Genomic DNA, 26424 nt, shown 5'->3' with positions numbered 1-26424 from the left:
CAACTACATTTCTGTGTTTTGTTTTTTAAAGTAAGTATATATTTCTCTTCCTCGCTCTATATTTTGTTATTTCCCATCTTTCTTACCCAAGTGATACTATTCTATATATCTTCTTGTTCAGTTTTTTTTTTTCACTTAACGTTGTCTTCTGGAAATCACTGCATGTCAGTTTATTGAGATATTTTTCATTACTTTTACAGCTGTTTGTACTATATTGTATATAATAATTTAACTGTATCATAATTTATTATACCCTAGTTTATTCAAGAAGTTTCCTATGCTTGAATATTTAGATGGTTTCCAATGTTTTGCAGTTATGAATAATGCTGTAATAAATAACCTTCAGCATACATATTCATTTTAATATTTGGCTATATAAATATGTATTAATCTAAAGTATAAATAACCTGTAAAAACTAAAGATTAATAAAAACAAATTTGATGCCTAGGAATAGTTATAAAATAATGAGCCATCTTCAACACACGCTCATTAACAGTCTTCTCATTTTTCACAGTAGATAAACAACAGTGGGAGTGGGATAGCACATAGTAATTTTCTTGTAACTTTATAAAAATTAGAGGAAATGCTGCTGTGTACTTGTTATAAATTTGAAAATCTAGAGATTTAACAGTAGGACTGATTTTCTGTTTAGTGGTCCAAATGCATCTCTTTATATAGCTCAGGATGATAAATCAGATGAAAATATTTTGCTTGAGGATCAAGATTCAGTATCAAAAACCCAAATGCAAGTAAAGAAACAAAGAACTCCCTGAGGGAAAAAATGCTGTAGTGAATATAATAATTACTGCTAGCTTTGAATAATTTTACATTAAACTCCTCAGAAAATATTTTTTCTTTGACTCATGAATATGTTTTTAAACTACATTTTATAGAAATTTTATGCTTTGACCTAAAGTGTGAATACGCTAAGATAACTGGTGAATGAAAGCAAAAGTATTGATACCTTTTGGTTGGAATTTCTGGTGGTGAGGCTATTTCATGGCCATAGTTCATGCACTCAGTATCCACTAATGCCCAATACTAGGCCAACAATTATCTCTCAAACAGTGTGTATCTTTCGCCTGACTTGGAGATTACAGGTCCAAAAGTCCAGTGGACACTTCTAACCTGTGCTAGTGTCTTTCTGCATACACTCCGACTGACAGCTTGTAAGTCTAACAAAAAATGTGGATTGGTGGGACCAAGGGGAAGGGCAGCCTGGGTGCCCTGTGGAGAGACAGCAGAGAATACTCTTGTTCGTGGCCTTTCTTGTCACCCAATTGATGGGCACCATCAATAATACTGCATGGGAGGGGGCTAATTCTAAGAAGATGGCAGTGTGAGCAGGTCTAAGATCCTAACCCTCCCATATAAACACCAAGAAAATAGATAAAAGTGCGACTTAGCCTTGTGAGAACTTTGAAAAAGTAAAAAAAAAGGATGACAGCAAGGAGCCACAAACTAAAACAAGATAAAGATAGAATGGGCAGAAACAATCTCTTTCTCACTGTCTCCATCTCTCCCTGTCCTGGCAAGGCAGCAGATAACTTCAGCAGAATTGTAGTTACAGCCCCAATTGACCACAAATCCTCTGTGCTAAGAGAAGCCCCAATCCCTGGCTCTGAGGTATATAGGTTAGATATTTCTGGGATATCTTCCAGATAGACTGTTCAAGGTGTCTCTGCCCTCTCCCCTCCTGGCACAACAGATGGACAGCTGCAATGAAGCCACATTGACAATCTTAATAGACGCATGGCTCTCCTAGGCACTAAGAGGGAACCCAGTCTCTGGCTCGGAGGTTAATATGATAGACATTTCTAATAGATATTCCAGACAGGCTATTCAGTGTTTCCCAACTCCTTCCCCTCCTAGTGCAGCAGAAGGGTAGCTGCACCGTCATACCTGTCCTACCCAGCTCTCCTATGCACCGGGAAGGGCCTGTATCTCTGGCTACAAAATAAATAGGACGGCTATTGGTAGCAAACTGTTCTGGTGTATATTCTGACTGGTCTACTTGTGGCCTGATAGACTGTAATACTGGCCTGGCAGAATTGGAGCCATTACAGAGTTGGGGAAGGAGGAGCAACCAAGGGCCTTGAGCTATACCCAACTGAGGGCAGTTAAGCCAGTGTATGCTTTCTTATTGGTTCGGGAGACATGTAAGGTCTGAAATCATGACCTGATCAGAATTGGAGCCCTCACAGGGCAGAAGAGGGAGTGGAAACAAAAGAGTGAAGGGTATGCATCCCTGCAGGTAAATTGACTAGTCTGTGTTTTCTGATCTGTCTGGGAGTTGTTGAGAGGCTGGCAGTTTGGTCTAGTATGAACTGGAGGTATCAGAGAGAGTGAGACAGAGAAAGAGAGAGAGAGAAAGAGGGAGCAATAGGCAAAGTCTGAAGGCCATGCCAACTTAAGATTCTTTCAGTAATTTGCACTGTTGAAAATGCTTCATTTTTGGGGGGATTGAGAAAATTAACATCTGGTAATTTTTTTTTTAAATTGTACTCTAGATGAAGGTTTACAGAACAAACTAGCTTCTCATTAAACAATTAGTACACATATTGTTTTATGACATTGTTTAACAACCGACACGTCAACACTCTCCTTTCTCAACCTTGGGTTCCCTATTTCCAGCTTTCCTGTTCTTTCCTGCCTTCTAGTCCTTGCCCCTGGGCTGGTGTGCCGCTTTAGTCTCTCTTTGTTTTATGGGCCTCTCTGATCTTTGGCTGAAGCATGAACCTCCAGAATGACTTCATTACTGAGCTAAAAGGGTGCCTGGGAGCCATACTCTTGGGGTTTCTTCAGTGTCTGTCAGGTTCAGTACGTCAGGTCTTTTTTTTTTTTTTTGTAAGTTAAAGTTTTACAATACATTTTTCTCCAGCTCTGTTCAGGACCCTCTATTGTGACCCCTGTCAGAGCAGTCAGTGGTGGTAGCTGAGCACCATCTCATTGTACTGGACGCAGTCTGGTGGATGCCACATTAGTTATAATCCATTAGTCCTTTGGACTAATCTTTTCCTTGTGTTTTAGTTTTCTTCATTCTCACTTGGTCTCTATGGGGTGAGACCAGTGGAGTATCTTAGATGGCCATTCACAGGTTTTTAGGACCCCAGATGCTACTCACCAAAGTAGAATGTAGAACATTTTCTTTATAAACTATGTCTTGGTCTCTATGGGGTGAGACCAGTGGAGTATCTTAGATGGCCACTCACAGGTTTTTAGGACCCCAAATGCTACTCACCAAAGTAGAATGTAGAACATTTTTTTTATAAACTATGTTGTGCCATTTGAGCTAGATATTCCCTAAGACCATGGTGCCCACAGCCGTCAGCCCAGTAATTTGGTCCGTCAGGGAATTTGGATGTGTCTATAGACCTTCCATGTCCTTGCCTTGTACAAGTTATGCTGGTTTTCCAAGTGTTGTGTACTGTCCTACCCTTTACCAAAGTTACCACTTATCTATTGTCTTATCTAGTGTTTTCCCATCCCCGCCCCTCCCCTCCCATCAAAGATTGTTTCTTTTTGTGTGTAAACATCTTCATGAGTTTTTATAGTAGTGGTCTCATACGATATTTGTCCTTTTGTGATTGACTTATTTCGCTCAGCATAATGCCCTCCAGATTCTGCCATGTTATGAGATGCTTTGCAAATTCATCATTGTTCTTTATTGTTGTGCAATACTCCAATGTGTGTATGTACCATAGTTTGTTTATCCATTCATCTGTTGATGGGGATCTAGGTTGTTCCCATCTTTTTTCTATGGTGAACAATGCTGCAGTGAGCATGGGTATGCATATGTCTATTTGTGTGACAACCCTTATTTCTCTAGGATATATTCCTAGGAGTGGGATTGCTGTATCATATGGTGTTTCTATTCCTAGCTTTTTAAGGAAGTGCCATATTGTTTTCCAAAATGGTTGTATCATTTTGCATTCCCACCAGCAGTGCATAAGAGTTCCAATCTCTCCGCAGCCTCTCCAGCATTTGTTATTTTCTGTTTTTTTGATTCGTGCCAGTAATGCCAGGGTGAGATGGTATCTCATGTGGTTTTGATTTGCATTTCCCTGATGGGTAGTGACTGCACGCATATCCTCATGTGGCTGTTAGCCACTTTAATGTTTTCTTTGGTGGAGTGTCAGTTCATTTCTTTGCCCATTTTTTAATGCAATTGTTTGTCTTTTTGTTGTATAGGTGCTGAATTTACATGTAGATTTTGGAGATTAGGCCTTTGTCTGATTTGTAGCTGACAGAAATTTTTCCCCAGTCTGTAGGTTCTCTTTTTATTCTTTTGGTGGAGTCTTCTGATGAGCATAAGTGTTTAATTTTTAGAAAACCCCGGTTATCTAGTTTATCTTCTGCAGTTTGTGTGTTGTTGGTTATGGTTTGTATCCTGTTAATTAGGATCTCTAATGATTTATTATATTGGAATGTTGATCCTATTTTTTCTTCTATGAACTTTATAGTTTTGGGCTTTATATTTAGGTCTTTGATCCATTTTGAGTTAGTTTTTGTGTATGGTGTGAGGTATGGGTCCTGTTTCATTTTTTTGCAGATGGGCATCCAGTTTTGCGGGCACCATTTGTTAAGAAGACTGTGTTTTCTCCATTTGATGGACTTTGGGCCCTTGTTGAAGATCAGGTGACTATAGGTGGATGGATTTACATCTGGGTTCTCAATTTCGCTCTTTTGGTCAATGTTTTTGTTGTGTACCAGTACCACCGTAGCTGTATAGTATGTGTGAGGTCAGGTAGTCTGATTCCTCCTACTTTCTTCTTCTTCTTCAGTAGTGCTTTATTTTGCCTGGGGCTTCTTCTCTTTCCATGTAAAGTTAATGGTTAATTTTTCCATCTCTTTAAAGAATGTTGTTGGTATTTGGATTGGGGTTGCATTGTATTTGTAAATTGCTTTAGGTAGAATTATTGTTTTCACAATGCTAAGTCTACCTATCCACGTACATGGTATGTTTTTCCATTTATGTAGATCTCTTTTGCTTTCTTATAGTAGTGTTTTGTAGTTTTCTTTGTATAGGGCTTTTACATCCCTGGTTTGGTTTATTCCTAAGTACTTTATTTTTTCTTAGGGACTATTATAAATGGTAGTGTTTTCCTGATTTCTTTTTCACTGATCTCTTTATTGGAGTATAGGCATCCAACTGATTTTTGCATGCTTATCTTGTATCCTACTATTCTGCTGCATTTTCTGCTAGGTCTGGTAGTTTTCTCGTGAGTTCTTTTGGGTTTTCTATGTATAGTATCATATCATCTGCAAATAGGGACAGTTTTATTCCTTCATTACCAATTTAGATGCCCTTTATTTCTGTTTCCTGTCTTATTGCTGTAGCTAGGACTTCCAGCACAATGTTAAATAGGAATGGTGATAAAGGGCATCCTTGTCTGTTCCTCTTCTCAAGGGGAATGTTTTCAGCCCCTCTCCATTAAGAATGATGTTGGCTGTTGGTTTTGCATATATGCCCTTTATTATGTTGAGAAATTTTCCATCTATACCTATCTTATTGTGAGTTTTTATCAGGAATGGGTGTTGATCTGTCAAATGCCTTTTCTGCATCTATTGAGATAATCATGTGATTCTTTTCTTTCCTTTTATTTATGTGGTGCATTGTGTTGATTGTTTTTCTAATGTCGAACCATCCTTGCATACCTGGTATGAATCCTACTTGGTTGTGATGTATTATATTTTTGATATGATGCTGAATTCTATTGGCTAGAATTTTTGCATCTATATTCATGAGAGATATTGCTCTGTAATTTTCTTTTTTTGTGGTGTCTTTGCCTGGTTTTAGTATCACAGACTGTATTTGAAAGTGTTGCTTCCTTTCCTATGTTCTGAAATAGTTTGAGTAGTACTGGTGTAAGCTGCTCTTGAAGGTTTGGTAGAATTCTCCAGTGAAGCCATCTGGGCCAGGGCTTTTTTTGTTGGGAGTTTTTTTTTGTTTTGTTTCTTTTACCTTTTCAATCTCTTCTCTTGTTATGGGTCTGTTCAGATTTCCAACATCATTTTGTGTTAGTTGGGGTAGGTAGTGTGTTTCTAGAAATTTTTCCATTTCCTGTAGGTTTTCAAAATTGTTGGAGTGTAGTTTTTCATAATATTCTGTTATGATCCTTTTTATTTCAGTTGGGTCTGTTGTAATGTCCCCCATTTCATTTCTTACTTGGGTTATTTGTGTCCTCTTGTGTTTTCTGTTTATCAATTTGGCCAGTGGTTTGTCGATTTTTTCAAAAAAACAAATTTGATTTTGTTGATTCTTTCTTCTGTTTTTCTATTTCATTTATTTCTGCTCTGATCTTTATTATTTCCTTTCTTTTGGTGGCTGTGGGCTTCTTTTGCTGTTCTTTTTTTTATTTGTTTGAGTTGTGTAGCTAATGTTTTGATTTTGTCCCTTTCTTCTTTTTTGTTGTGTACATCTATTCCTATAAATTGACCTCTGAGCACTGTCTTTGTCCCAGAAGTTTTGGCATGATGTGTTTTCATTCTAGGAATTTTTTGATTCCATCTCTGATTTCTTCTATTACTCAGTAGTTTTTGAGTAGGGTGTTGTTCAGTTTCCACACACTTGATTTTTTTTCATTGCTCTTTCTGGTGTTAATTTCTACTCTGCTGGCATTGTGGCCAGAGAAGATACTTTGTATTATTTCAGTTTTATGGATTTTGTTGAGGGCTGCTCTGTGGCCTAAGATGTGGTCTATTCTGGAGAATGTTCCATGCCCAGTGAAAAGAATCTGTACTTTGCAGCTGTTGGGCATAGTGTTCTATATATGTCTATGAGGTCAAGTTGGATGACTGTGTCCTTTAGCTCTTCTGTATCTTTGTTAGGTTTCTTTCTAAATGTTCTGCTCTTTACTGTGGGTGGTGTGTTGAAGTCTCCTACTATTATTGTGGAACTGTCAGTTTCTCTTTTCAGTGCTGTTGTAGTCTGTTATATGTATTTTGGAGCCCTGTCATTGGGTGTGTAGATGTTCGTTGTCGTTATGTTTTCATGACAGATCATCCCTTTAATCATTATTATATTGCCCTTCTTTGTCTTTTGTGGTGGGTTTTGTTTTAAAGTGTATTTTATCTTAGTTTGATATTGCGACACCTGCTGTGTTTTGGTAGCTGTTTGCTTGATATATTTTCTCCCATCCTTTGATTTTTAATAAATTTACTTTTTTTTTCTAAGATGTGTCTCTTTTAGACAGCATTTATTGATGTATCCTAGTTTTTTATACATTCTGTCACTCTCCATCTGTTTATGGGTGCATTTAGGTCATTTATGTGCAGTGTAATTATGATAGGTGTGAGTTTATTGCTGTCATTTTGTAGTGCTGACATTTTCTTTTTCCTCTTAACTCTCCTGTGCTGAATTCCTTTTGTTTGTGGATTTGTTTTCATTTCTTTTGGTTTTGTTGATTTTGTTTTTGCTGAGACTTTGTTTTTCTTCTTCATTTTGATTAGTGGGTTTCTTAGCTTTCTGTGTGGTTACCTTGAAAATTACCCTTGTCTTCATAGGTTTGAACCAGTATATTATTACTTGGTATTGCCTTGCCTTCCTTGCCTTTAGAAAATTCTATACCTACACCGTTTATTCCCCCTTTTATTTTTCTGATGTTGTTGTCATTTACAGAGTAACCTCTCTGGTTCCCTGTTGTAATTCTTTTGGTTTTGGATAGTCCTTGAGAGTTCGTTTCCTAGGTTGATATCTGGCCAGTATGATTTTGTGCCCTAGATTCAGGCTGTGGTCTAATGTTGTTTGTTCTCAAACTGAAGGACTCTCTTTAATAATTCTTATAAATTTGGCTTGGTTTTTACATATTCCCTTAATTTCTGTTTATCTGGAAATGTCCTATTTTCACCATCATATTTAAACGAGAGGTTTGCAGGATATATTATTCTTGGTTGGCAATTTTTTTTCTTTCAAGGGTTTATATATTTCATTCCATTGCCTCCTTGCCTGCATGGTTTCTGCTAAATAATCAGAGTTTAGTCTTGTTTTCCCTATGTATGTGACTTTTTGTTTTTCTCAACCTGTGCTCAGGGTTCTTTCTTTGTCTTTGATTTTAGCGAGTCTAATTGTGGTATGCCTTGGTGATTTTCTTTGAGGTCTATACTGTATGAGGTTCATTAAGCTTCTTGAATGGTCAGCTTTTAATCTTTCATGGTATTAGTGAAGTTTTCTGTCAGCAGTTCTTCAGTGATCCTCCCTGTGTTTTCTGTTTTCTCCCCCTGTTCTGGAAGTCTGATCACTTGCAAAATTTTGCTTTTGATTGTATCCCACATAATTCTCAAGGTTTCTCCATTATTTTTGCTGATTTTTCCTCAAAGTTGTATCCAAGTGTTTGTCTTCAGTTTCTCTGATCCCGTCTTCCATTGTTTCAAACCTGCTCTTCAGCCTTTCTATGATGCGGTCCATTTCTGAAATCTTGTTCTTTATCTTTTGGCTTTCTAATTGTTGTTTTTGTATGATTTCTAATTGTGAATTTATTTTGGCATTTTGTTCCTTTACTATTTTCCTGAATTCTTCCTTTTTTTTTTTTGGTCTGTGTTTTCCATGAATTTGTCTATTTTTTCCTCATTTTTGTCTGCTTTTTGCTTCAACTCTTGGATAGCTCAGAATATTAGACATGTGAATTCCCTATCAGGTAGTTCTAGTGCCTTTTCTTCTCTTGGAAATTCATCTATTGTTTTACTTTGGGGATGCCTACTGGAACTAGGCTGTCCTTTTTTTTTTTTAAATACGTTTTGATATTGTCTGCTGTCTTTGGGACACTGAGTAGTTATTATTATTAGTGTTTTTTTTCATTTATTGATTGTAGATTTGTTTGCTTTGTTCTTTTTGTTTGTTTGTTTTATTTGGTTATATCTGAGCCAACCAGTTGTGTGTTCGTTTTCTTTGTTGTTTGCTCATTTGTGGGCGTGATACTTTTCACCTCCTTGTCCAATGAGCAGGCCAGTCGCTCAGCTATGGTGCAGCAGGGCAGGTCCAGCTGAAAGGAAGGGGTTGGGATGGGTGTTTTGTGGCATGTACTAAGGCTGACAGTGCTGGTTGGAGGTCAGTGCAGGGCAAATTTTGGTAGGCCATGCTATGATGCTCAGGGGTGTGATGTTCAGCACTTTGTGCAGATAGGCAGAAAGTGGGGGGGGGGGGCTGTGATATGTGGAGTATGGGAAATAAGATAGAGATGAGAGAGAAACAGGAGATAGAAAGTAAACAAAGAAACAAAAAGAGAATGCTAAAGGAGCCTGATGTTGGAGTAGAGAGACAAGAAGCCAAGAAAATGAGGAAAACAAAAAAAGAAAAAGAAAAAAGAAAAGCCCCCAGGGATCCCACCGGTGCAGCTGTTCAGACTGGGGTAGTGGCTCCCTGGCTGAGATATACAGCCTGGCTAAAAGAGGCAGAGATGTCACACCACAGAGCCAGGTATTCAGGAGATAGGAAAAGAAGGTAAGTATAGAGAGATGAGAAACTGAGGAACAAAGAAAAACAAAAAGAAAAGAAAGAAATGCCCCCAGAGATCCCACTGGTGAGGCTACACAGACAGGGGAAGTGGCTCCTAAGCCACAAAAAGAAAAATAAAACAAACAAGACAAAACAGAAAAGAACAAAACAAAACAAATCAAACACAAACAAAACAAGGCCCCAGGGATCCCACCAGTGTGGTGGCACAGACCAGGAAAGAAGTTCCCTAGCTGAGCAGTGCTTTGCATCCTTCTAAGAAGAAGCAAAGATGTCACATGGAGCCAGGAACATGTGGTAAAATTCTAATGTCCTCATTGAACAAAAAGTCCCAAGGCACACAAAGAAACTATAAGTGATAGTCTATTCAAGTGAACAAGAGAAACTGTATTTATGGAAGCCTGAATAACGAAAAATTCAAGAAATATAATTCACAAAAATTAAACAAGCTGAAAAAACTAAAGGAAAACCCAGAAAAAGAAATAAAGGAAATTGTGAAAATGATGCATGAACAAAATGAGAATTTAAATAAAGAGATAGACACTATAAAATAAACCAAACAGAAATACTTGAACTGTAAGACACAGTAATTGTAAAAACAAAAAACAACTGGTTTGAAGGATTTAACAATAGATAGGAGCTGGCATAAGAAAGAAATCAGTAATCTAGAGGATAAGTTATTTAAAATTACAGAGGCAGAAGAGAGAAGACTCAAGACTGCTGAGCATGGCCTAACGGAAGTGTGGGACACCATCGAGTGAATTAACATATGCATCATGGAAATCCCAGAAGAAGACAAGAAAGAGAAAGGCACAGAAAGAATATTTGAAAGACTAAAGGCAGAAAACTTTCCAAATACAACAAACTCATTGCTGATGAGTCGATTCCAACTCGGTGACCCTATAAGACAGGGTAGAACTGCCCCATAGAGTTTCCAAGGAGTGCCTAGTGGACTCGAATTGCCAACCTTTTGGTTAGCAGCCATACCACAACCACTACACTACCAGAGTTTCCAAATATGACAAAGGACATACAAATCCAAGAAGCTCCACAAACTCCAAGTTGGACAAAACCAAAGACATCTACACTGAGATACAGCATAATCAAGTTCTCAAAAACTAATGAGAAAGAGAGAATCTTGAAAGCAGAGAGAGAGAAGCAAATAAAATAGTCATGTACAAAGAATCCCCAATGAGATTGAGTGCTGATTTCTCCTCAGAAACCCTGGAGGCAAGAAGGAATGGAATAAGATATTTAGTGTGCTGAAAGATAAGACCTGTTAACCAAGAATATTATATCTGGCAAAACTGTTCTTCGAAAGAGAGTTCATAACCACTAGACCTGCCTTACAGGAAATGCTAAAGGGAGCCTTTCAGATGGAAAAAAAAAAAAGGAGACTTGATAGTCACTAGAAGCTGTATATATAAAAGAAAATCTCCATTAAATATAAGTGCATGGGGAAATATAAGGGCAAGTTTTAAGATATTTTTACTTGGTAATTATAGTGGTTATGTCCTTCAAGTTTTTCAATGACAAGTGCATAAAAATAAGTATAAATTTATACTACGGGACATGATGGGGAAAGGGGCAAAAAAGGTATAGGTATAGAGTTTTTGTATGTTACTGAAGTTAAGTTGGTATCAATTTAAACCAGGTTGTTATAAATGTAAGATGTTAAATGTAATCCTTGTGGTAACAACAAAGAAACTTTCTAAAAATACACACAAAAGCAAAGGAGAATAGAAAAAAATAGTGTATTACAAAAAATCAACAAGGCACAAATGTTAGCAGTACTGGAGAAAATGAGGAACTAAGAAGGCATAGGACATGAAAAAACAAATAACAAAATGGCAGAAGTAAATTCTTCCTTATTGGTAATTACCATGAATGTAAATAGACTAAATGCTCCAATCAAAAAGTAGAGAGTGGCCGAATGGATAAAAGACAAAGTCCAACTATATGCTGTTTCTAAATGAGAAACATCTTAGACACACAGACGAATAGTTGAAGTGAAAGAATGGAAAAAGTAATCCATGCAAAAAGTAACCCAAAGAGAGGTGGGGTGGATATGTTGATATCAGACAAAATAGACTTTCAGTCAAAATCTATTATTAGAGACAAATAAGGACGTTAAAAAATGATAAAGTGTCAATTCAACAAGACGATATAATAATTATAAATATATATGCACCTAACATCAGATCCCCAAAATATATAAATAAAACACTGACAGAATTGAAGGGAGGAATAGACAATTTCACAATAATAGGTAGAGACTTCAGTACACCACTTTCAATAATGGACAGAATATCCAGAAAGAAGATCAGTAAGGAAATAGAAAAGCTGAATACCAGCTAGACCTAATAGACATATATGGAACACTTTACCCAACAACAGCATGCTGTTGTTATTGTTAGGTGCCGTCGAGTCAGTTCTGACTCATAGTAATCTTGTGTACAATAGAACGAAACGTTGCCCAGTCCTATGCCGTCCTCACAGTGGTTGCTATGTTTGAGCCCATTGTTGCAGCCACAGTGTCAAACCATCTTGTCAATGGTTTTCCTCTTTTTCACTGACCCTTTACTTTACCAAGCATGATGTCCTTCTCCAAAGACTGGTACCTCCTGATAACATGTTCAAAATATGTGAGATTACGTCTCGCCATCCTCACTTCCAAGGAGCACTCTGGCTGTATTTCTTTCAAAACAGAGTTGTTCGTTCTTAAGGCAGTCCATAGTATATTCAATACTCTTTGCCAACACATAATATACAGCATAATACACATTTTTCTCCAGTGAACAAGGATAATTCTCTAGAATAGGCCATGTGTTTGGTCACAAAGCAAGCCTCAATAAATTTAAATGGTCAAAATGATACAAAACGTCTTCTCCTCCAACCACAACGGAGTGAAATTAAAAATTAAAAACAGGAGGAAAACTGAAAAATACACAAAATATGGAAATTAAAATACACACTATTAAACAACCAATAGGTAGAGGAAAAACCCAGGAGATAAATTAGAAAATCCTTAGAGTTGAACAAAAATAAATGCATAATATACTAAAACATACTGGATTCAGTGACACCACTGGTCAGAGTGAAATTTATAGAGGTAAACACCTACATTAAAAAAGATGAAAGACCTCAAATCAATAATCTAACTTTACAACTTGAGAAACTAGGAAAAGAGAGAAAACTAAGCCCAAAGCTATCAGAAAGAAGGAAATAACAGAAATCAGAGCAGAGATAAAAAGGAAATAACAGAAATCAGAGCAGAGATAGAGAACAGAAAAACAATAGAATCAGTGAAAGCCAGATAGACTGACAAAGAAAAAGTTACAAATAACTAAAATTAGAAAAGAAAGTGGATGCACTACATCTGACCCTAAAGAAGTTAAAGAGATCATAGGTGAATACTATGAATAGTTTGTAAGCCAACAAATTAGGTATCTTAAATGAAAAATGGACACATTCATAGAAGTACATAACTTCCTACATTGACTCAAGAAGAAATAAAATATACAAACAAACCTGTAACTAGGGAAGAGATTGAATCACCAATCAAAAACTTTTCAACAAAGAGAAAAATTCTGGACTAGATAACTTCACTGGGGAATTTTACCAAACATTTATAAAAGAAGTGACTCCAATCCTAAAACTTTTCCAAAAAAGAGGAAGGAACACTTCCTAACTTATTCTGTGGGGCTTGTGTTATTCTGAACCAGACAAATAAGGCATTCAGTCCTTGTTGGGGAGTCACCTTGTCTGCACTCACCATGAAGATGCCATCAGTATAGTGTAAGGTTAGTGCTTTCTCTCGCCACGACTTTTTCCAAGTCACTGCTGACCCATTGATGGCAGATAGTTGGGGAATTTAGGTACCCTTTTTTTTTTTTTTTTTGTGGTGCAGTGGTTTAGAGGTCGTCTGCTAACCAAGAGGTCGGCAGTTCGAATCCACCAGCCGCTCCTTGGAAACCCTATGGGGCACTTCTACTCTGTCCCACAGGGTTATTATGAGTCAAAATCGACCCGATGGCAATTTTTTTTTTTTTGCCTGAAATGACATTAAAGGTGTATTATAACCCATTCCACACAATGGCAAGCTGATACTGATGGAGCATTGGATTGGAGAAAGGTGCTGAATAAAGTATTTGCAATGTCAATTTCTGTATACCATATCCCCTCAGCTTTAACAATAGTCCACCTGACAGTCACAATGTCAGGTACTGCAGCACTACAGCATTAAGCTGGCGGTAAACAATGGTTAGTTCGTAGGCACCAGAGAGCCCTTGTGCACAGACAAGATGGGCTATTGAATAGAAAAATAGTCTCACAGAGAACTTTTCTTCCTTAAGATCAGCAGTGAGGACAATTGTTTGTTTTTCACCCCCAGGCAGGTCATTCTGTGCACTAGAGCCAGTAGTCAGGTATATCCTTGGTCTTCCACATGCCCCAATAACATAGCCCAACTGTAGCAATTCCCTTCAGAGCCTGGAGGCAAAGGTGAGGAGGTATACATGTGACAATATTTCTATGCCAGTAATACATTCAAGAGTGGAGGTCGTAACAAAGGATGTTTGAAGAGGCCTGAAGAGACCAACCCATTGTTTGGCCTGAGTAAATGTATAGGCGGTGGTGGTCTCAGGCCTCAAACCAGAGATCATTATCTGTTTCCTGCTCATTCTGGTGCAAGGATTGTGGGAATCGTAATTGTCTCCACGCTGGTATCCAAAATGCCCTAGAAGTACAATTCTCTCTCATATTTCCATTGAACTCTGGCTTTGTTCCCCCCTGGGGGAGAGAGTGACATTGGCCTAACACTCTTGTTTATTTTATTTTAAATAATTTTTATTGTGCTTTAGTGAAAGTTTACAAATCAAGTCAGTCTCTCACAGATAAACTTAGGTACACCTTACTACATACTCCCATTTACTCTCCCCCTAATGAGTCAGCCCACTCCCTCCTTCCAGTCTCTCCTTTCATGACCGTTTTGCCAGTTTTTAACCCTCTCTACCCTCCCATCTCCCCTCCAGACAGGAGATGCCAACACAGTCTCAAGTGTCCACCTGATACAAGTAGCTCACTCTTCAGCAGCATCTCTCTCCAACCCATTGTCCAGTCCCTTCCATGTCTGATGAGTTGTCTTCAGGCATGGTTCCTGTCCTGGGCCAACAGAAGGTTTGGGGACCATGACCACCGGGATTCTTCTAGTCTCAGTCAGACCATTAAGTCTGGTCTTTTTATGAGAATTTGGGGTCTGCATCCCACTGTTCTCCCGCTCCCTCAGGGGTTCTCTGTTGTGGTCCCTGTCAGGCGAGTCATTGGTTGTGGCCGGGCACCATCTAGTTCTTCTGGTCTCAGGATGATGTAAGTCTCTAGTTCATGTGGCCCTTTCTGTCTCTTGGGCTCATAGTTATCGTGTGACCTTGGTGTTCTTCATTTTCCTTTGATCCAGGTGGGTTGAGACCAACTGATGCATCTTAGATGGCCGCTTGTTAGCATTTAAGACCCCAGATGCCACACTTCAAAGTGGGATGCAGAATGTTTTCTTAATAGGATTTATTTTGTTGATTGACTTAGAAGTCCCCTTAAGCCATAGCCTCCAAACCCTTGCCCTTGCTCCACTGACCTTCAAAGCATTCATTTTTATTCCGGAAACTTCTTTGCTTTTGGTCCAGTCCAGTTGAGCTGACCTCCGTGTATTGAGTATTGTCCTTCCCTTCACCTAAAGTAGTTCTTATCTACTAACTAAACAGTAAATAACCCTCTCCCATCCTCCCTCCCTCCCCACTCTCGTAACCACAAAAGAATGTGTTCTTCTCAGTTTATACTATTTCTCAAGATCTTATAATAGTGATCTTATACAATATTTGTCCTTTTGCATCTAATTTCACTCAGCATAATGCCTTCCAGGTTCCTCCATGTTATGAAATGTTTCAGAGATTCGTCGCTGTTCTTTATGAACACATAGTATTCCATTGTGTGAATATACCACAATTTATTTAACCATTCATCCGTTGATGGACACCTTGGTTGCTTGCAGCTTTTTGCTATTGTAAACAGAGCTGCAATAAACATTGGTGTGCATGTATCTGTTCGTGTAAAGGCTCTCACTTCTCTAGGATATATTCCGAGGAGTGGGATTTCTGGGTTGTATGGTAGTTCTATTTCTAACCGTTTAAGGTAACGCCAGATAGGTTTCCAAAGTGGTTGTATCATTTTATATTACCACCAGCAGTGTATAAGAGTTCCAATCTCTCCGCAGCCTCTCCAACATTTATTATTTTGTGTTTTTTGGATTAATGCCAGCCTTGTTGGAGTGAGATGGAATCTCATCATAGTTTTAATTTGCATTTCTCTAATGGCTAATGATCGAGAGCATTTTCTCATGTTTCTGTTAGCTGCCTGAATATCTTCTTTAGTGAAGTGTGTGTTCATATCCTTTGCCCAATTTTTAATTGGGTTGGTTGTTTTTTTTGTGGTTGAGTTTTAACAGAATCATATAGATTTTAGAGATCAGGCGCTGGTCAGAGATGTCATAGCTGAAAATTTTTTCCCAATCTGTAGGTGGCCTTTTTACTCTTTTGGTGAAGTCTTTAGATGAGCATAGGTGTTTGATTTTTAGGAGCTCCCAGTTATCTGGTTTCTCTTCATCATTTTTAGTAATGTTTTGTGTTCTGTTTATGCTTTGTATTAGGGCTCCTAACATTGTCCCTATTTTTTCTTCCATGATCTTTATCGTTTTAGTCTTTATGTTTAGGTCTTTGATCCACTTGTAGTTTTTGTGCATGGTGTGAGGTATGGGTCCTGTTTCATTTTTTTGCAAGTGGATATCCAGTTATGCCAGCACCATTTGTTAAAAAGACTATCTTTTCCCCAATTAACTGACACTGGGCCTTTGTCAAATATCAGCTGCTCAAATGTGGATGGATTTACATCTGGGTTCTCAATTCTGTTCCATTGGTCTATGTGCCTGTTGTTGTACCAGTACCAGGCTGCTTTGACTACTGTGGCTGTATAATAGGTTCTAAAATCAGGTAGAGTGAGGCCTCCCACTTTCTTCTTCTTTTTCAGTAATGCTTTACTTATCCGGGGCTTCTTTCCCTTCCATATGAAGTTAGTGATTTGTTTCTCCATCACATTAAAAAATGTCATTGGACAGAATCCAAAACATCGAAATATTACAAAGCATCTTCTCAGACCACAAGGCAATGAAGCTAGAAATCAATAACAGAAAAACTAGGGAAAAGAAATCAAATACTTGGAAAATGAACAATACCCTCCTGAAAAAAGACTGGGTTATAGAAAACATCAAGGAGGGAATAAGGAAATTCTTAGAAAGCAACGAGAATGAAAACACTTCCTATCAAAACCTCTGGGACACAGCAAAAGCAAGGCTCAGAGGCCAATTTATATCGATAAATGCACACATACAAAAAGAAGAAAGAGCCAAAATCAGAGAACTGTCCCGACAACTTGAACAAATAGAAAGTGAGCAACAAAAGAACCCATCAGCCACCAGAAGAAAACAAATAATAAAAATTAGAGCTGAACTAAATGAATTAGAGAACAGAAAAACAATTGAAAGAATTAACAAAGCCAAAAGCTGGTTCTTTGAAAAAATTAACAAAATTGATAAACCACTGGCTAGACTGACTAAAGAAAAACAGAAAAGGAAACAAATAACCCGAATAAGAAACGAGAAGGACCACATCACAACAGAACCAAATGAAATCAAAAGAATCATATCAGATTACTACATAAAATTGTACTCTAACAAATTTGAAAACCTAGAAGAAATGGATAAATTCTTGGAACAATACTACCTACCTAAACTAACACATTCAGAAGTAGAACAACTGAATAGACCCATAACAAAAAAAGAGATTGAAACGGTAATCAAAAAATTTCCAACAAAAAAAAGTCCTGGCCCAGATGGCTTCACTGCAGAGTTGTACCAAACCTTCAGAGAAGACTTAACACCATTACTATTGAAGGTATTTCAAAGTATAGAAAAAGACGGAATACTACCCAACTCATTCTATGAAGCTACCATCTCCCTGATACCAAAACCAGGTAAAGACATTACAAAAAAAGAAAATTTTAGACCTATATCCCTCATGAACATAGATGCAAAAATCCTCAACAAAATTCTAGCCAATAGAATCCAACAACACATCAAAAAAATAATACACCCTGATCAAGTGGGATTTATACCAGGTATGCAAGGCTGGTTTAATATCAGAAAAACCATTAATGTAATCCATCACATAAATAAAACAAAAGATAAAAACCACATGATCTTATCAATAGATGCAGAAAAGGCATTTGACAAAGTCCAACACCCATTTATGATAAAAACTCTTAGCAAAATAGGAATTGAAGGAAAATTCCTCAACATAATAAAGGGCATCTATGCAAAGCCAACGGCCAATATCACTCTAAATGGAGAGAACCTGAAAGCATTTCCCTTGAGAACGGGAACCAGACAAGGATGCCCTTTATCACCACTCTTATTCAACATCGTGCTAGAAGTCCTAGCCAGGGCAATTAGGCTAGACAAAGAAATAAAGGGTATCCAGATTGGTAAGGAGGAAGTAAAGCTATCACTATTTGCAGATGACATGATTATATACACAGAAAACCCTAAGGAATCCTCCAGAAAACTACTGAGACTAGTAGAAGAGTTTGGCAGAGTCTCAGGATATAAAACAAACATACAAAAATCACTTGGATTCCTCTACATCAACAAAAAGAACACCGAAGAGGAAATCACCAAATCAATACCATTCACAGTAGCCCCCAAGAAAATAAAATACTTAGGAATAAATCTTACCAAGGACGTAAAAGACCTATACAAAGAAAACTATAAAACTCTGCTACAAGAAATTCAAAAGGACATACTTAAGTGGAAAAACATACCCTGCTCATGGATAGGAAGACTTAACATAGTAAAAATGTCTATTCTACCAAAAGCCATTTATACATATAACGCACTTCCAATCCAAATACCAATGTCATACTTTAAGGGGATAGAGAAACAAATCACTAATTTCATATGGAAAGGAAAGAACCCCCGGATAAGCAAAACATTACTGAAAAAGAAGAAGAAAGTGGGAGGCCTCACTCTACCTGATTTCAGAACCTATTATATAGCTACAGTAGTCAAAACAGCCTGGTACTGGTACAACAACAGGCACATAGACCAATGGAACAGAATTGAGAATCCAGATATAAATCCATCCACGTATGAGCAGCTGATATTTGACAAAGGACCAGTGTCAGTCAATTGGGGAAATAATAGTCTTTTTAACAAATGGTGCTGGCATACCTGGATATCCATTTGCAAAAGAATGAAACAGGACCCATACCTCACACCATGCACAAAAACTAACTCCAAGTGGATCAAAGACCTAAACATAAAGACTAAAATGATAAAAATCATGGAAGAAAAAATAGGATCTACCCTAGGAGCCCTAATACAGGGCATAAACAGAATACAAAACATTACCAAAAATGATGAAGAGAAACCAGATAACTGGGAGCTCCTAAAAATCAAACACCTATGCTCATCTAAAGACTTCACCAAAAGAGTAAAAAGACCACCTACAGACTGGGAAAGAATCTTCAGCTATGACATCTCAGACCAGCGCCTGATCTCTAAAATCTACATGATTCTGTCAAAACTCAACCACAAAAAGACAAACAACCCAATCAAGAAGTGGGCAAAGGATATGAACACACATTTCACTAAGGAAGATATTCAGGCAGCCAACAGATACATGAGAAAATGCTCTCGATCATTAGCCATTAGAGAAATGCAAATTAAAACTACGATGAGATTCCATCTCACACCAACTAGACGGGCATTAATTCAAAAAACACAAAATAATAAATGTTGGAGAGGCTGCGGAGAGATTGGAACTCTCATACACTGCTGGTGGGATTGTAAAATGGTACAACCACTTTGGAAATCCATCTGGCGTTATCTTAAACGGTTAGAAATAGAACTACCATACAACCCAGAAATCCCACTCCTCGGAATATACCCTAAAGATACAAGAGCCTTCACACAAACAGATATATGCACACCCATGTTTATTGCAGCTCTGTTTACAATAGCAAAAAGCTGGAAGCAACCAAGATGTCCGTCAACGGACGAATGGGTAAATAAATTGTGGTATATTCACACAATGGAATATTACGCATCGATAAAGAACAGTGACGAATCTCTGAAACATTTCATAACATGGAGGAATCTGGAAGGCATTATGCTGAGCGAAATGAGTCAGTTGCAAAAGGACAAATATTGTATAAGACCACTATTATAAGATCTTGAGAAATAGAAAAAACGGAGAACACATACTTATGTGGTTACAAAGGGGGGAGGGAGGGAGGGAGGGAGAGGGCTTTTTATTGATCAATCTGTAGATGAGAACTGCTTTGGGTGAAGGGAAAGACAACACTCAAAACAAGGAAGGTCAGCCTAATTGGACTGGATTAAAAGTAAAGAGGTTTCCGGGATAAAATGAAAGCTTCAAAGGTCAGCGAAGCAGGGGCTGGGGTCTGGGGAACTTGGTTTGAGGGGACTCCTAAGTCAATGGGCAAAACAATTCTATTATGAAAACACTCTGCATCCCACTTTGAATTGTGGCGCCTGGGGTCCTAAATGCCAACAAGCGGCCATCTAAAATACATCAATTGGTCTCAACCCACCTGGAGCAAAGGCAAAGGAAGAACACCAAGGTCACACGACAACTAAGAACCCAAGAGACAGAAAGGGCCACATGAACCAGAGACCTACATCATCCTGAGACCAGAAGAACTAGTTGGTGCCCGGCCACAATCGATGTCTGTCCTGTCAGGGAGCACAACAGACAACTCCTGAGGGAGCAGGAGACCAATGGGATACAGACCCCAAATTCTCACTAAAAGACCACACCTAATGGTATGATTACGACTAGAGGAATCCCAGAGACAATGCTCCCCAGAACTTCTGATGGCACAGGACAGGAACCATCCCCAAGACAACTCATCAGGCATGAAAAGGACTGGTCAGTGGGGGGGAGAGAGATGCTGATGAAGAGTGAGCCAATTAAATTAGGTGGACACTGGAGAGTGCGTTGGCTACTCTTGACTGGAGGGAGGATGGGAAGATAGAGAGAGAGGGAAGATGGCAAAATTGGCACGAAACGAAGAGACTGTAAGGGCTGACTCAATAGCGGGAGAGCAAGTGGGAGAAGGGAGTAAGATGTATGTAAACCTACATGTGACAGACTGATTGGAATGGTAAATGTTCACTTGAAGCTTAATAAAAATTAAAAAAAAAAAAAAGAAATTTAAAAACTACTAGCATTAAAAAAATAAAATAAAATCCCTTTTCTTTCGGAAAAAAAAAATGTCGTTGGAATTTGGATCGGAAGTGCATTGTATGTATAGATGGCTTTTGGTAGAATAGACATTTTTACCATGTTAAGTCTTCCTATCCGTGAGCAAGGTATGTTTTTCCACTTAAGTAGGTCCTTTTTAGTTTCTTGCAGTAGTACTTTGTAGTTTTCTTTGTATAGGTCTTTTACATCTTTGGTAAGACTTATTCCTAAGTATTTTATCTTCTTGGGGGCCACTGTGAATGGTATTGATTTGGTGATTTCCTCTTCGATGTTCTTTTCGTTGATGTAGAGGAATCCAAGTGATTTTTGTATGTTTATCTTGTAACCTGAGACTCTGCTGATCTCTTCCCTTAGTTTCAGTAGTTTTCTGGAGGATTCCTTAGGGTTTTCTGGGTATAAGAACATGTCATCTGCAAATAGAGATAATTTTACTTCTTCCTTGCCAATCCAGATGCTCTTTATTTCTTTGTCTAGCCTAATTGCTCTGGCTAGGACCTCTAGCACAATGTTGAATAAGAGCGGTGATAAAGGGCATCCTTGTCTGGTTCCTGTTCTCAAGGGAAATGCTTTCAGGCTCTCTCCATTTAGAACGATGTTGACTGTTTACTTTGTGTAGATGCCCTTTATTATATTGAGGAATTTTCCTTCAATTCCTATTTTGCTAAGAGTTTTTATCATGAATGGGTGTTGGACTTTGTCAAATGCCTTTTCTGCATCAATTGATAAGATCATGTGGTTTTTGTCTTTTGTTCTATTTATATGGTGGATTGCATTAATGGTTTTTTAAATATTAAACCAACCTTGCATACCTGGTGTAAATCCCACTTGGTCATGGTGAATTATTTTTTTCATATGTTGTTGTATTCTATTGGCTAGAATTTTGTTGAGGATTTTTGCATCTATGTTCATGAGGGATATAGGTCTGTAATTTTCTTTTTTTGTGCTGTCTTTACCTGGTTTTGATATCAGGGATATGCTGGCTTCATAGAATGAGTTAGGTAGTATTCCATTATTTTCTATGTTTTGAAATACCTTTAGAAGTAGTGGTGTTAACTCTTCTCTGAAAGTTTGGTACAACTCTGCAGTGAAGCCGTCCGGGCCAGGGCTTTTTTTTTTTGTTGGGAGTTTTTTGATTACCTTTTCAATCTCTTTTTTTGTTATGGGTCTATTTAGTTGTTCTACTTCTGATTGTGTTAGTTTAGGTAGGTAATGTTTTTTCAGGAATTCATCCATTTCTTGTAGGTTTTCAAATTTGTTACAGGACAATTTTTCATAATAATCTGATATGTTCTTTTAATTTCAGTTGGTTCTGTTGTGATGTGGCCCTTCTCGTTTCTTATTTGGGTTATTTGTTTCCCTTCCTGTATTTCTTTAGTCAGTCTGGCCAATGGTTTATCAGTGTTGTTAATTTTTTCAAAGAACCAGCTTTTGGCTTTGTTAACTCTTTCAATTGTTTTTCTGTTCTCTAATTCTTTTAGTTCAGCTCTAATTTTTATTATTTGTTTTCTTCTGGTGCCTGAGGGTTTCTTTTGTTGCTCACTTTCTATTTGTTCAAGTTGTCGGGACAGTTCTCTGATTTTGGCTCTTTATTCTTTATGTATATGTGCATTTGTTGATATAAATTGACCTCTGAGCACTGCTTTTGCTGTGTCCCAGAGGTTTTGATAGGAAGTGTTTTCATTCTCATTGCATTCTATGAATTTCTTTATTCCCTCCTTAACTTCTTCTATAACCCAGTGTTTTTTGTTCAGTTTATTATTCAGTTTCCAAGTATTTGATTTCTTTTCCCTGATTTTTCTGTTATTGATTTCTACTTTTATGGCCTTGTGGTCTGAGAAGATGCTTTGTAATATTTCGATGTTTTGGATTCTGCAAAGGTTTGTTTTATGACCTAATATGTGATCTATTCTAGAGAATGTTCCATGTGCACTAGAAAAAAACATATAGTTTGCAGCTGTTGGATGGAGTGTTCTGTATAAGTCAATGAGGTCAAGTTGGTTGATTGTAGCAATTAGGTCGTCCATGTCTCTATTGAGCTTCTTACCGGAAGTCCTATCCTTTTCTGAAAGTGATGTGTTGAAGTCTCCTACTGTAATTGTGGAGGTGTCTCTCTCACTTTTCAGTTCTGTTAAAGTTTGTTTTATGTATCTTGCAGCCCTGTCATTGGGTGCATAAATATTTATTATGGTTATATCTTCCTGGTCAATTGTCCCTTTAATCGTTATGCAATGTCCTTCTTTATCCTTTGTGGTGGATTTAACTTTGAAGTCTATTTTGTCAGAAATTAATATTGCTACTCCTGCTCTTTTTTGCTTGTTGTTTGCTTGATATTTTTTTTTCCATCCTTTGAGTTTTAGTTTGTTTGTGTCTCTAAGTCTACGGTGTGTCTCTTGTAGGCAGCATATAGACGAATTATGTTTCTTTATCCAGTCTGAGACTCTCTGTCTCATTATTGGTGCATTTAGTCCATTTACATTCAGCATAATTATGGATAAGTACGTGTTTAGTGCTGTCATTTTGATGCCTTTTTGTGTGTGTTGTTGACAATTTCATTTTTCCACTTACTTTTTTGTGCTGAGACGTTTTTCTTTGTAAATTTGTGTTCCTCATTTTCATAGTAGTTGAATTTATGTTTGCTGAGTCATTATGTTTTTCTTGGTTTTTATTTTGAGTTATGGAATTGTTAGACCTCTTTGTGGTTACCTTAATATTTACCCCTATTTTTCTAAGTAAAAACCTAACTTGTATCGTCCTGTATCGCCTTATTTTCCTCTCCATATGGCAGTTCTATGCCTCCTGCATTTAGTCCCTCTTTTTGATTACTGTGATCTTTTACATAATGACTTCAATGATTCCCTGTTTTGAGCATTTTTTCTTTTTATAATTAATCTTAATTTGTTTTTGTGATTTCCCTATTTGAGTTGATATCAGGATGTTCTGTTCTGTGACCTTGTGTTGTGTTGGTATCTGATATTATTGATTTTCTGACCAAACAATTTCCTTTAGTATTTCTTGTAGCTTTGGTTTGGGTTTTGCAAATTCTCTAAGCATGTGTTTATCTGTAAATGTCTTAATTTCACCTGCATATTTCAGAGAGAGTTTTGCTGGATATATGATCCTTGGCTGGCAGTTTTTCTCCTTCAGTGCTCTGTATATGTCATCGCATTGTCTTCTTGACTGCATGGTTTCTGCTGAGTAGTCTGAACTTATTCTTATTGATTCTTCTTTGTAGGAGACCTTTCTTTTATCCCTGCTGCTTTTAAAATTTTCTCTTTATGTTTGATTTTGGCAAGTTTGATGATAATACGTCTTGGTGATTTTCTTTTTGGATCAATCTTATATGGGGTTCGATGAGCATCTTGGATAGATATCCTTTTGTTTTTCGTGATATCAGGGAAGTTTTCTGCCAACAGATCTAAAGCTATTCTCCCTGTATTTTCTGTTATCCCTCCCTGTTCTGGAACTCCAATCACATGCAAGTTATTCTTCTTGATAGAGTCCCACATGATTGTTAGGGTTTCTTCGTTTTTTTTAATTCTTTTATCTGATTTTTTTCAGCTATATTGGTGTCAATTTCCTGGTGCTCCAGATCTCCCAGTCTGCATTCTAATTGCTCGAGTCTGCTCCTCTGACTTCCTATTGTGTTGTCTAATTCTGTAATTTTACTGTTAATCTTTCGGATTTCTGAATGCTGTCTCTGTATGGATTCTTGCAGCTTATTAATTTTTCCAGTATATTCTTGAATAATCTTTTTGATTTCTTCAACTGCTTTATCAGTGTGTTCCTTGGCTTTTTCTGTAGATTGCCTTATTTCATTTCTGAGGTCATCCGTGATGCCCAGAAGCATTCTGTAAATTAGTTTTTTATATTCTGCATCTGGCAATTCCAGGATTGTATCTTCATTTGGGAAAGATTTTGATTCTTTAATTTGGGGAGTTGTAGAAGCAATCATGGTCTTCTTCTTTATGTGGTTTGATATCGACTGCTGTCCCCGAGCCATCTATAAGATATTGTAATGAGTTATTTTATATTTGCTCACTGAGTCTCATCTTGTTTTGTTTTCTTTCAGTATACATAGATGGGCTACTAGATTGTGCTGTCTCGATTGTTGAAGCCTTTGAATCACTTATGTCCTATTACCAGTTGGTTTGGGCTGTTATCAGATATATAAGCCTAAGAGTCCATTCACTATTCTTGAGTAGAATCTGATTTTGGGTCACCAAGTGTATGGTGTAGACTGTCACCTATTCACTTCTAAGTAGTGGTAATAGTTGTGTGCACCAGATTCTGGTAGTAGCAGGGGGTCACACTCCGGGAGGGGACAGGATGCTGACAGGCTTCCCCCAAGTGCCAGTGAGGTGGGTGTGTCTCTATTCCTAAAGCACTTTGGTGGGTAGGCTCTGCAGCTGTACCTTAGGCGCCCAACGCATGTACCTCTACAGATCGGCAGGTGTCAGCATCCTCAGATCCCTATGGCAGGAGGCTAGGTGGTTTGGGTGGAGCTTCAGCCCTCAGTTCCCTGTTGTGGGTCAGTGAGGGCTGTGTTTAATAGGTAGAGATATCAGACCTGGAGAACTTGTCTTTCCAATAATCTGCTAAAACAATTACAGTGGGATCAGTATCAGAATGCCTTTGCATTATAATAGCCACCTTGTTTCCTGTAGGGATGAAAGCCCAAGACTGTGGATCTCATATGCTTGGCTGGAGCTGGTTCTGTATTTTTATTACAATTTTGGGAAGTCAGGGAAGGATTTTTGGCCCCTGGGTTTTTTGTAGCTGCTTCTCTCAGGCCAGGAGAATGGGTTAGGAAAAGAAAAGAAAAAAAAAAAACCCCAAAACAAAAACCACAGAGCACTTCACTCTCTGGCCCAGGAAATTCCAATATTAATGAAGCCACCTGGGAAGGGAGGGGAGGGATCAGATAGATAGGGGGGAGCAGCACCCAGGAATATAGACAAAGTTACTTATCTTGCTTGGTGATGACTGTTTTATCAGAGATTCCCAAGAGACTGTAGCCTGTGTGTGCTGGCTGGGTTGAGATTGCCCCTGAGGGTCAGGCCTGTGCTTGTGCTGTCTCAGAAGCCATGGCCAGTTCCTCCGCTCCTAGTCCAAGGCCCAGGGCCAAGGTTACCCAGCTGGGACACTACACTCCAGGCTCAAAACCAGTTGCTGCCTCCCAGTGACTTCTCCTCCTGTCAGCTGCATCGCTGTGCTGCCTGCATGCACTGGCTGGGCTTCCCCCGAGGTCACTTCAGGGGGCTAGAACTGCGTCCCATGTTTGCACTGTCTCAGGATGCCGTGCTCAGCTCCCTTGCACCCAGTCCAAAGCCTGGCGCCAAGGTTTTCTGACCAGGAAGCTGGCTCCAGGCTCCGAAAATAGTTGCTGCTTCCCCGTAGTTGCTAGTTCTCTTGTTAGCCGCATCAGTGTGCAGCCTGCTTGTGCTGGCAGAGCCTCTACGGAAGTTACCCCAGGGGGCTAGGGGTTAGGGCTGTGTCCCGTGCCTGCCCCCCTCAGCAAGCCATCAGCCCCACCACTCGGTACCAGGGAACTGCGAGGGCTCAAGGCTGTGGTGCGGACACTG

General features: G+C 38.4%; 1 protein-coding gene across 1 annotated transcript in view; it reads left to right on the top strand.

Annotated features, from left to right (window-relative positions):
• CCDC7 (coiled-coil domain containing 7) overlaps positions 1-26424 on the top strand; it is a 415568-nt gene that overhangs the window by 179746 nt on the left and 209398 nt on the right. The window contains exon 21 of the mRNA XM_064285199.1: positions 680-763. Coding sequence (XP_064141269.1) covers positions 680-763 — 84 coding nt within the window. The remainder of the gene's footprint in view (positions 1-679; positions 764-26424) is intronic.

This window comes from Loxodonta africana, chromosome 4, assembly GCF_030014295.1.
Source record: "Loxodonta africana isolate mLoxAfr1 chromosome 4, mLoxAfr1.hap2, whole genome shotgun sequence".
Lineage (NCBI taxonomy): Eukaryota > Metazoa > Chordata > Mammalia > Proboscidea > Elephantidae > Loxodonta > Loxodonta africana.
The sequence above is the reverse complement of the archived record's forward strand: the minus strand, read 5'-3'. Positions and strand labels throughout refer to the sequence as shown.